The 12406-nt window shown below is 50.0% G+C and overlaps 1 protein-coding gene across 1 annotated transcript in view; it reads left to right on the forward strand.

The window, feature by feature from the left end:
- Positions 1–12192, forward strand: part of LOC139227745 (uncharacterized) — a 244833-nt gene extending 232641 nt beyond the window's left edge. The window contains exons 45-47 of the mRNA XM_070858741.1: positions 3612–3713; positions 8362–8438; positions 8585–12192. Of these exons, the coding sequence (XP_070714842.1) occupies positions 3612–3713; positions 8362–8438; positions 8585–8672 (267 nt within the window). The 3' untranslated portion in view covers positions 8673–12192. The remainder of the gene's footprint in view (positions 1–3611; positions 3714–8361; positions 8439–8584) is intronic.
- The last annotated feature ends 214 nt before the right edge of the window (positions 12193–12406 follow it).

Genomic DNA, 12406 nt, shown 5'->3' on the forward strand with positions numbered 1-12406 from the left:
GACGTCAAAGTCAGCAAGGGTATCATGATCGCGCTGCTGTGTCACGCGGCATTTCTATCAATGATCCTGTGTATGTACTAAATTATGGTCAAGGTCCCAAGTGGATCGCCGGTACAATTACCGCCAAGGAGGGTAACAGAGTGTTTATCGTTAAGCTCAAGAATGGGCAGACATGCAGGAAACATGTCGATCAGATAAAACTGCGGCACACAGCTGAACCGGAATAGTCTGAGGAAGACACAATCAGTGACCAACCAACCTACCCAGAGTCATCAGTGAATCTGGACTTTCAATCCCTGATATGGTCATTGCCACTACCCAGCCCCCAGTCATAACAGACTCAGAACGCTCATCCAAGGCTGGAGTTGAACAGAGACGATCAACTCGTGAGCGGAAAGTCCTGGACCGTCTCAATTTGTAAAAAGACCGTTACTAATATCTTAAAGGGGGATATTGTCATATATGTATGCTTGGGTTTACTAGCCATCAGGTGGTCATTGGGCTGTGTGCACGTGTGTGAGGCCCAGGTATAAAAGGCCAGCCATCTTGTAATGTGATCACTTTGTGCCCTAATAAAGTAGAGCCAGGTTTGTACCTGTTCGGAGTTTACAGTATTCAGTCTTTTGAGTTATTGCATACACAACAATTATCACATTGCTGTTTGTGGGAGTTTGCTGTGTGCAAATTGCCTGCCACGTTTCCCACATTACAACAGTGACTACACTCCAAAAGTACTTCTTAGCTGAAAAGCACTTTGAGACATCCAGTGGTGGAGAAAGGCACATAAAAATGTAAGTTTTCCTTCTATGATAAATCAGGCAGTTATATAGACATCCATGGTGTAAATTGCAAGCTGCTCCTGGAGTGGCCCGAACCTGATGTTGCTCTTTAATGGCCTGGCCTATGTGGAGAAGTAATTTAGTTGGGTCCCACCCCAAACACTTGAGCACATAATCCAGGCTGACACTCCAATACAATAGTGAAGGAATGCTGCAACTTCTGAGGTGTCACCTTTTGGCTGAGTCATTATTCTGAAGCTCTTCTGCCCTCTCAGGTGGATGTAAAACATCCCAAGGGACTATTGGAAGAAGAGCAGAGGAGCTCTCCCCAGTGTCCTGGACAATATTTATCCCTCAACCAACATCACTAAAATAGATCATTAAATGGTCAGTTATGTGTGTAAAGTGGCTGCTCAGTTCCCCTGATCCTATTCCCACCAAATTGGCGACCCCCAACTTCCTTTCCGGCTCCCATGTTAGCTGATATTGTTAACGGTTCTCCTCAGGTACTGTCACCCTCTCCCTTAAATCTATCGTCACAACCTCTCTCCTCAAAGAAACAACCCTTGACCCCTCCGTCCTTTAAACTACCACCCCCTCTGCTCTCCAAAGTCTTTGAACGTGTTGTCGCCTCCCAAAGCAGTGCCAATCTTTCCCAGAATTCAGTGTTTGAATTCCTCCAATCCGGTTTCTGCCCCTGCCACAATACCGAAACGGCTCTCATCAAATGACATCCTTTGTGACTGTGACAAAGGTAAACTATCCCTCCTCATCCTCATGGACCTGTCTGCAGCCTTTGACACGGTTGACCACTCCATCCTCCTCCAATGCCTCTCCACCATCGTCCAGCTGGGTGGGACTGCACTCGCCTGGTTCCATTCTTATCCATCTAATCGTAGCCAGAGAATCACCTGCAACGGCTTCTCTTCCCACCCCCGCATCGTTACCTCTGGTGTCCCCCAAGGATCTATCCGTGGTCCCCTCCTATTTCCCATCTACATGCTGCCCCTTGGCAACATCATCCGAAAACACGCGTCAGTTTCCACATGTACACTGATGACACCCAGCTCTACCTCACTACCACTTCTCTCGACCCCTCCTCGGTCTCTAAATTGTCAGACTGCTTGTCCCACATCCAGTTCTGGATGAGTAGAAATTTTCTCCAACTAAATATTGGGAAGACCGAAGCCATTGTCTTTGGTCCCTGGCACAAACTGCATTCCCTAGCCACCGACTCCATCCCTCTCCCCAGCATCTGTCTGAGGCTGAACCAGACTGTTCACAACCAAGGCGTCATCTGTGACCCTGAAATGAGCTTCCGGCCACATATCCGCGACATAACTAAAATCACCTTTCTAACATCGCCCGTCACTGCCTTGCCTCAGCTCATCTGCTGCTGAAACCCTAATCCATGTCTTTATTACCTCGAGACTTAACTTTTCCAACGCTCTCCTGGCCGGCCTCCCACATTCTACCCTACATAAACTAGAGGTGATCCAAAACTCGGCTGCCCATGTCCTAACTCACACCGAGTCCCACTCACCCTGTGCTCGCTGACCTACATTGGCTCCCAGTTAAGCGACGCCTCGATTTCGAAATTCTCATCTGTATTTTCAAATCCCTCCATGGCCTCGCCCCTCCCTATCTCAATAATCTCCTTCATCCCCTCAAACCACAGCTCCCCCTTCCCCCCCACTCCCTAAGATATCTGCGCTCCTCGAATTCTGCCCTCTTGAGCATCGCTGATTATAATCGCTAACCATCGGTGACCGTACCTTCAGCTGTCTGGGCCCCAAGCTCTGGAACTCCCTCCCTAAACCTCTCCGCCTCTCTACCTCTCTTCCCTTCTTCAAAACGCTGCTTAAAACATACCTCTTTGACCAGGTCACCTGTTCTAATAACTCCTTATGTGGCTCGGTGTCAAATTTAGTTTGATAATGATGCTGTGAAGCGCCTTAGGATGTTTTACTACTTTAAAGGTACTACATAATTGCAAGTTGTTATTGCTGTGTTTACGTGCACGGAACTTCAAAAGCCCGCCATGGGCTGTGAGGGGCCGAGGATGGGAGGTGCAATATACTTCCAGTCATTGAGTTCAGTGAATGTGAAAGATTTACACAATAAACAATGTTACAGCTGTGGCTGTTAGTTTGTCGAACTAGTTTATCTTTAATTGTCAGTTACTTTTAAGATCATTCCACTTAACAAGGCAAATCTCTCCCTCTCCCCCTCTCCCTATCAACCTCTCCCTCTCTCTCCGTCTCTCTCTCCGTCTCTCTCTCTGTCTCTCTTTCCCCATCTCTCTCGCTCTCCCTCCATCTCTCCCTCCGTTTCTATCTCTCCTTCTCTCTTTCCATTTCACTTTCTCTCTCCTTCCCTCCATCTATCTCTCTCCCTCATCTATCTATCTCTTTCCTTCCATCTCTGTCTTTCCCTTCATCTATCTAACCCTCTCCCTCCATCTTGCTCTATTTCTGTCTTTCGCTCTCTCTCTCCACATCTCTCCCTCCCTCCATCTATCTATTTCCTTCCCTCTTTCTCTCTCCGTCTCTCTCTTCTCCTCTGTCTCTCTCTCTCCCTTTGTTTCTCTCTCTCCTTTCATCGCTCTCTGTCTCTCTCTCTCTCACTCCATCTCTTTCTCTCTCCCTTCATGACTCTCTTTTTGTCTCTCTTTCTCCCTCCTTCTCTCCCTCTGTCTCTCCCTCTCCCTCCATCTTTCCCTCTCCCTCCATCTGTCTCTCCCTTCTCTCTCCCTCATCTCTCTCACTCTCTCCCTCCTTCCCTCCCTCTCGCTCCGTCTGTCTCTCTCTCTCTCTCTCTCTCTCTCTGCAGGAGGCAGCAGCAGATGAAGTCTCCATTCTTCTTCTGGGTAACAAGATGGATAATGCGCCTCAGCGCCAGGTCTCCACGTTCGAGGGACAACGACTTGCACAGGTTGGTGTCCAGCGTTCATACTGACAGCTCTGGTGCAGCCTCCAGGCCCACCCTAAATCCGAGGGCCTGTTCCCCCCACTAACGTTGCCCTATTGAAGGTGCTGACTCATTACTGGGGTATATTCTCCATCAGCGAGCCAAGCAATGAGTGCCGGTGGGTTATTTTCCCGAGTTGACTTCTCATCTGACATCCACACATAGAGCTGCCATTAGAGGTCACTAGATGGTCCACAGGAAGAGGGGTCTTGCAGGATATTCTTGCTTTGCCCAGCTCTGGGCTGCTGAGCCCAAGCTTCTCCCAGCTGCAGTTAGCAAAGACACTCCTGGTCTGGCTGTCTCAGTGATCACTACACGCTGCGAGACTCTCAATGCACTGGGTTCATTGACCTCCATTAACTGGGCACTTGAGACATTATTGCGTGCAGAGGTTCACCCTTCCTTCCAGCTGCCGGTGACTGGACCAGTGCCAGTGCTAAAGGGTGGGGGAGTATATGTTTAAACTTAGCTGGGACACACTGAGTTTTACACAGTAATCAGCTCGGAGTGTGGGAAAGACATCTCCACATAGTTACCACTACTGGGGCCCATTGTACTCTGCTCACTACTGTGCAGTACTGAGGGAACGCCGCACTGTCGGAGGGGCAGTACTGTGGGAGGGGCAGTACTGAGGAAACGCCGCACTGTTGGAGGGGCAGTACTGAGGGAGCGCCGCACTGTCGGAGGGGCAGTACTGAGGGAACGCCGCACTGTGGGAGGGGCAGTACTGAGGAAACGCCGCACTATCGGAGGGGCAGTTCTGAGGGAACGCCGCACTGTCGGAGGGGCAGTACTGAGGGAGCGCCGGACTATCGGAGGGGCAGTACTGAGGGAGTGCCGCACTGTCGGAGGGGCAGTACTGAGGGAGTGCTACACTGTCAGAGGGGCAGTAATGAGGGAGCGCCGCACTGTCGGAGCGGCAGTACTGAGGGAGCGCCGCACTGTCAGAGGGGCAGTACTGAGGGCGTGCTACACTGTTGGTGGGGGGGCAGTACTGATGGAGTGCTGCACTGTTGGGGGGGGGGCAGTACTGAGGGAGCGCTGCACTGCCGGAGGGGCAGTATTGAGGGAGCACCGCACTGTTGGAGAGGCAATACTGAGGGAGCGCTATACTGTCGAAGGTGCCATGTTTCGGATGAGACGTTAAACCGAGGCCCCATCTGCTCTCTCAGGTGGACATAAAAGATCCCAGGGCACTATTTCGAAGAAGAGCAGGGGAGTTCTTCCCAGTATCCTGCACAATATTTATCCCTCAACCAATATGACTAAAAAACAGATAATCTGGTTATTATCACATTGCTGTTTGTGGAAGCTTGCTGTGCCCAAATTGCCTGCTGCGTCCCACATTACAACAGTGACTACACTCCAAAAGCACTTAATTGGCTGTAAAGTGCTTTGGAATGTCCCGAGGTTGTGAAAGGTGCTATATAAATGCAAGTCTCTTTTTTGACTGGGGTGGATAGGTCAAGAGAGCGTGTATGCACATGAGCATGTGTGCGCATGTAAAGTCATCCCCTGAGAGTGTGTGTGTGGGGATCTCACCCTCCCAGTGAGAGTGTGTGTGTGTCTCACCCTCCCAGTGTGTGTGTGTCTCACCCTCTCAGTGTATGTGTGTGTGTGTGTGTGTGTTTGTGTGTCTCACCCTCCCAGTGTGTGTGTGTGGGGGGAGCTCACCCTCCCAGTGTGTGTGTGTGTGTGTCTCATCCTCCCAGTGTGTGTGTGTGTCTCACCCTCCCAGTGTGTGTGGGGGTGTCTCACCCTCCCAGTGTGTGTGTGTGTCTCATCCTCCCAGTGTGTGTGTGTGTGTGTGTGTGTGTGTGTGTCTCACCCTCCCAGTGTGTGTGTGTGTGTGTGTGTCTCATCCTCCCAGTGTGTGTGTGTGTGTGTGTGTGTCTCACCCTCCCAGTGTGTGTGTGTGTGTCTCATCCTCCCAGTGTGTGTGTGTGTGTGTGTGTCTCACCCTCCCAGTGTGTGTGTGTGTGTGTGTGTGTCTCACCCTCCCAGTGTGTGTGTGTGTGTGTGTGTGTGTGTGTCTCATCCTCCCAGTGTGTGTGTGTGTGTGTGTGTCTCACCCTCCCAGTGTGTGTGTGTGTGTGTGTGTGTGTCTCATCCTCCCAATGTGTGTGTGTGTGTGTGTGTGTCTCATCCTCCCAGTGTGTGTGTGTGTGTGTGTATGTGTCTCACCCTCCCAGTGTGTGTGTGTGTGTGTGTGTCTCATCCTCCCAGTGTGTGTGTGTGTGTGTGTGTGTGTCTCATCCTCCCAGTGTGTGTGTGTGTGTCTCATCCTCCCAGTGTGTGTGTGTGTGTGTGTGTCTCATCCTCCCAGTGTGTGTGTGTGTGTGTGTGTCTCATCCTCCCAGTGTGTGTGTGTGTGTGTCTCATCCTCCCAGTGTGTGTGTGTGTGTGTGTGTCTCATCCTCCCAGTGTGTGTGTGTGTGTGTGTGTGTGTCATCCTCCCAGTGTGTGTGTGTGTGTGTGTCTCACCCTCCCAGTGTGTGTGTGTGTGTGTGTGTGTGTCTCATCCTCCCAGTGAGAGTGTGTGTGTGTGTATGTGTCTCACCCTCCCAGTGAGAGTGTGTGTGTGTGTCTCACGCTCCCAGTGAGAGTGTGTGTGTGTGTCTCACCCTCCCAGTGTGTGTGTGTGTCTCACCCTGTGTGTGTCTCACCCTCCCAGTGTGTGTGTGTGTGTGTCTCATCCTCCCAGTGTGTGTGTGTGTCTCACCCTCCCAGTGTGTGTGGGGGTGTCTCACCCTCCCAGTGTGTGTGTGTGTCTCATCCTCCCAGTGTGTGTGTGTGTGTGTGTGTGTGTGTGTGTCTCACCCTCCCAGTGTGTGTGTGTGTGTGTGTGTCTCATCCTCCCAGTGTGTGTGTGTGTGTGTGTGTGTGTGTGTGTCTCACCCTCCCAGTGTGTGTGTGTGTGTCTCATCCTCCCAGTGTGTGTGTGTGTGTGTGTGTGTGTGTGTCTCATCCTCCCAATGTGTGTGTGTGTGTGTGTATGTGTCTCACCCTCCCAGTGTGTGTGTGTGTGTGTGTGTCTCATCCTCCCAGTGTGTGTGTGTGTGTGTGTGTGTCTCATCCTCCCAGTGTGTGTGTGTGTGTGTGTGTGTCTCATCCTCCCAGTGTGTGTGTGTGTGTGTGTGTCTCATCCTCCCAGTGTGTGTGTGTGTGTGTGTGTCTCATCCTCCCAGTGTGTGTGTGTGTGTGTGTGTCTCATCCTCCCAGTGTGTGTGTGTGTGTGTCTCATCCTCCCAGTGTGTGTGTGTGTGTGTGTGTGTCTCATCCTCCCAGTGTGTGTGTGTGTGTGTGTGTGTGTCATCCTCCCAGTGAGAGTGTGTGTGTGTGTCTCACCCTCCCAGTGTGTGTGTGTGTCTCACCCTGTGTGTGTCTCACCCTCCCAGTGTGTGTGTGTGTGTGTCTCATCCTCCCAGTGTGTGTGTGTGTCTCACCCTCCCAGTGTGTGTGGGGGTGTCTCACCCTCCCAGTGTGTGTGTGTGTCTCATCCTCCCAGTGTGTGTGTGTGTGTGTGTGTGTGTGTGTGTGTGTCTCACCCTCCCAGTGTGTGTGTGTGTGTGTGTGTCTCATCCTCCCAGTGTGTGTGTGTGTGTGTGTGTGTGTGTGTGTCTCACCCTCCCAGTGTGTGTGTGTGTGTCTCACCCTCCCAGTGTGTGTGTGTGTGTGTGTGTGTGTGTGTCTCATCCTCCCAGTGTGTGTGTGTGTGTGTGTGTGTGTCTCATCCTCCCAGTGTGTGTGTGTGTGTGTGTATGTGTCTCACCCTCCCAGTGTGTGTGTGTCTCATCCTCCCAGTGTGTGTGTGTGTGTGTGTGTGTCTCATCCTCCCAGTGTGTGTGTGTGTGTGTGTGTCTCATCCTCCCAGTGTGTGTGTGTGTGTGTGTGTCTCATCCTCCCAGTGTGTGTGTGTGTGTGTGTGTCTCATCCTCCCAGTGTGTGTGTGTGTGTGTCTCACCCTCCCAGTGAGAGTGTGTGTGTGTGTCTCACGCTCCCAGTGAGAGTGTGTGTGTGTGTGTCTCACCCTCCCAGTGTGTGTGTGTGTGTGTGTCTCACCCTGTGTGTGTCTCACCCTCCCAGTGTGTGTGTGTGTCTCACCCTCCCAGTGAGAGTGTGTGTGTGTGTATCACCCTCCCAGTGTGAGTGTGTGTGTCTCACCCTCCCAGTGTGTGTGTGTGGGGAGCGCTCCCTCCCAGTGAGAGTGTGCAGGTTGTAGGATTGCCAACCCTCCTGGCTTGTCCTGAAGTCTCCAGGAATTAAAGATGAATATCCTGGACACAGCTAATTGCAACCCCAATACTTTTTTTTAATGTTCTTTGAACACATTTGTTTATTAGTTATAAAAGTATTGGCGATTGGGGAACAAAGGTTATTTCACTGAGTGGGTCAGTTGGATGTGGGAGGGCTTGTGATAAAACCTCTAGGGACGTGGCCAACCAGAGTTAAGCATGGTGCGTCAGACTGTCTGAGGGACACTGACTTATGGTGACAGCAGGGCCTCTGAGTAATCACGGCAACAGGTTGTGACATCGTGATCATTTCCCAGTGACAATGTGTAGAATGCAGTGATTGTACACCATGACCTGTCCTCACACTCTCTCTCCAGGAACACGGCATCTTGTTCGCTGAATGCAGTGCCTGCACCGGTCACAACATCAACCCTCCCATGGTGCAGCTGACAAAGTGAGTGAGGCATTGTGGGCACTTCCTGTGTGGCGTAATGTCCATTGGCTCCATTGTGCCGTGTGTTGTTGGCGCTCTGTCTGTCTGAGAGAGCTGCCAGGTGCTGGCCGCTCTGTTCACTGCTATCTCTCCTTGTCTCTTTACAGATTGCTGAAACAGCAGGAGGAGAAGATTAAAGAGGCGGTGGTGGAGATAGAGAAACGGCCCACAGAGAAGGGCAAATGCTGCACGTAGCCCCGCTACACTGTCCTGTCATACTGCTTATAAGAACATAAGAAATTGGAGCAGGAGTAGGCCATTCAGCCCCTCCAGCCTACTCCACTGTTCAATAAAATCATGACTGATCTTTGACCTCAACTCCACTTTCCCGCTCGATCCCCATATCCCCTTGATTCACCTACAGTTCAAAAATATATCTATCTCAGCCTTGAATATACTCAATAACTGAGCATCCACAGCCCTCTGTGGCAGAGAATTCCAAAGATTCACAACCCCTGAGTGAAGAAATTTCTCCTCATCTCTGTCTTAAATGTCCGACACCTTATCCTGAGACTATGACCCCTGGTTCTAGACACTCCAGCCCGGGGGAAACATTCTCTCAGCATCTACCTTGTCAATTCCCTTCAGAATTTTATATATTCAATGAGATCACCTCTCATTCTTCTAAACTCCAGAGAGTATAGACCCAATCTGCTCAATCCCTCCTCATAGGACAACCCTCTCATCCCAGGAATCAATCCAGTGAGCCTCCGTTGTACTGCCTCCATGGCAAGTATATCCTTCCTTCGATAAGGAGACCAAAACTGTGCGCAGTACTCCAGGTGTGGTCTCACCAGGGCCCTGTACAATTGTAGCAAGACTTCCTTACTCTTATACTGCAACCCCCTGCAATAAAGGACAACATGCCATTTGCCTTCCTTATTGTTTGCTGTACCTGCATGCTCGCTTTCTGTGTTTCCTGTACGAGGACACCCAAATCTCTCTGAACACCAACATTTAAAAGTTTCTCACCATTTAAAAAATATTCTGTTTTTCTATACTTCCTATCAAAGTGAATAACCTCACCTTATATTCCATCTGCCACCTTACTGCCCTCTCACACAGTCTATCTATATTCCTTATATTCCATCTGCCACCTTACTGCCCTCTCACTCAGTCTATCTATATTCCTTATATTCCATCTGCCACCTCACTGCCCTCTCATTCAGTCTATCTATATTCCTTTGCAGACGCTTTGTGATCTTACAGCTTACTGTCTCACATAGCTTTGTATCGGCAGCAAACGTAGATACATTACACCCGGTCCCTTCATCTAGGTCATTAACATAGACTGTAAATAGCTGAGGCCCCAGCACCGATCCTTGCGGTACCCCACTAGTTACAGCCTGCCAACTGGAAAATTACCCATTTATTCCTACTCTCTGTTTTCTGTCCATTAACCAATCCTCAATCCATGCTAATACATTACCTTGAATCCTTATCTACCCTGCTAGTTACATCCTCAAAAAAGTCTAATAAATTTGTCAAACATGATTTCCCTTTCATAAAACCATGTTGACTCTGCCGAATGATGTTATGATTTTCTAAGTGCCCCGTTACCACGTCCTTAACAATGGATTCCAGCATTTTCCTGATGACTGATGTCAGGCTAACTGGCCTATGGTTCCCTGTTTTCCCTCTCCTATTTAATCCCCTCCCACAGCCCATGTACACTCTCCCCTATCATGGACCCTACCCAACCATTGAATCCCCTCCCACAGCCCATGTACATTGCTCCCTATCTTGGACTCCAGCCATCCATTTCCATATAAATACTCCCTTAAAGTTAATCAAATGGATCTGCCCAACATCCAGACATCCTTGCATCTTGTCCATACAACCCCGGTTTGCTGCCCCACTCAGACAATCGCCCCCAGCTCAGTACCTTGTCCCCTCCCCAAACAGTACAGAAGCCTTCTTGTCCCGTCTGTATCTCCAACTTCATTCCAGCAACAAGTTATTGAGCTGCAGAATTATTCCATCTGAGCCACTCTGGGTGGGTGGATGGCTGGTTCAGTGCCTGCCCCCACTCTAAGGCCAACATATAGTGCCATGAGACTTAGAGAAGCTCCCGCCTATTGAAAGGTTGCTGTCTGCTGCAGTACTGCAGAGAGAGGTCGCGCACAGGCTGCCGGCTTCTCTCATATTCACTGTAGTTGGCACCGGGGAGGCCAGGCCCAGCACAGGGAGAGAATTGGGAGGTGTTATAGTGTGTTAGACAAGGCAGTGCACTTGATCTGTGCCCCTGCCACGGGACTCAGTGTCCACGCTCTCCAGCACTTGCACTGTGTGGCTGCAGTATGTACCAACTATAGGATGCATGGCAGCAACTCACCAATGTTACTTCGACAGCACCTCCCTCCTCTGTGACCTCCGCCACCTCGAAGGACAAGGGCAGCAGGTTCATGGAAAAACTGTCGAATCCAAGTTCCCTCCCAGTCACACACCATCCTGACTTGCAAATATATCACCGTACCTTCATCGTCGCTGGTCACAATCCTGGAACTCCCTCCCTAACAGCACTGTGGGAGCACCTTCACCACACGGACTGCAAGAAGGCGGCTCACCACCACCTTCTCAAGGGGCAATTAGGGATGGGCAATAAATGCTGGCCTTGCCAACGACGCCCACATCCCGAGAATGAATTAAAACATGTAAACTTCAGCAAGAATGTTGTTAAATTCACGTGATATTTTTTCTTTTATACCTTCCTGAGTGACTCAAAGGTGAGGCTGTGTATTTAGTTTCAGCTGTACGGGAGATCTAACTGTCTCCAGAATTTGCCCCGACTGTTGCACAGAGAGACGATTGGCTGTGTGTCAGGTGTATGTGCAGTGTAACAGAGGCCCTGCATCCACAGCCCAGAGGTCGGGTGCTCAAGTCCCACCACGGCAAGTTGGGTTCAATAAATCTGGTAAATTATGTGCTGGCACCAGAAAGTGTCCATGGAAGCTGCTGGATGGTCATAATGACCCAACTGGTTCACTAATGCCCTTCAGACCCTACCCGGTCTGGCCTACATGTGACTCCAGGCCCACACTCCGTGCTAGATTCTTAATGCTGTCAGAGCTACAAGGAGCGGGCAATAAATACGTTTGTACCAGTGTCTCACACATCCCAAGAAGGAATCAATAAACGTCTGTGGCCGGCAGTGCTAGGAGATGGTCACGGGTCCACTGGTTGGTCAATAACCATCGTATCGAGTATGAGCAACACCAGCATATAAATAATATTAATCAGACGTTCCTAATCGATGACTGCAGCTCACCACTATCAGGATCAAAGATAGTGGCATACAATGTCGATAGGCATTTGCCCAAGAGCCCAATATTGCTCTGGTTTTAGTGGTTACATTACTGGACCAGTAATCCAGAGGATGGGACCATCCATTCAGGAAAGCAAGTTCATATCCCATCATGGGAGTTTGAATACAGTTTTTTTTTAAAATAATCTGGAAATAAGCTGATATCAGTGAGATTATAGCCAGTGCCAACTGCAGGGCACAATGTGTGTGTTACTAAGTACTCTGATCGTGTGAAGATGTGGGGCCGGGTTCCATACAGTTCTGGGCCTCGATGTACAGGCCTCAGTTTCTCAGTATCGCACACGCACAAATGTACAGCCGGCACTGTCGCCAATTCTGTTTCTTTGGTAAGTTTGGATATTTGCTGCATCTGAAACCACTCCGCACAAATAAAAGCATTTTTGAACAATTCTTTAAACTGTTCCTTCTCTGTACAGGCCGAGATGTCACTCAGAGACATGGCCATTTTCAGCACAGACCAGCAAAGGGTCTAGAAGCATAGAAATTTACAGCATGGAAAGAGGCCATTCGGCCCATCGTGTCCGTGCCGGCCGATAAAGAGCTATCCAGACTAATCCCACTTTCCAGCTCTTGGTCCGTAGCCCTGCAAGTTACGGCACTTCAA

This window comes from Pristiophorus japonicus, chromosome 17 (genome assembly GCF_044704955.1).
Source record: "Pristiophorus japonicus isolate sPriJap1 chromosome 17, sPriJap1.hap1, whole genome shotgun sequence".
NCBI lineage: Eukaryota > Metazoa > Chordata > Chondrichthyes > Pristiophoridae > Pristiophorus > Pristiophorus japonicus.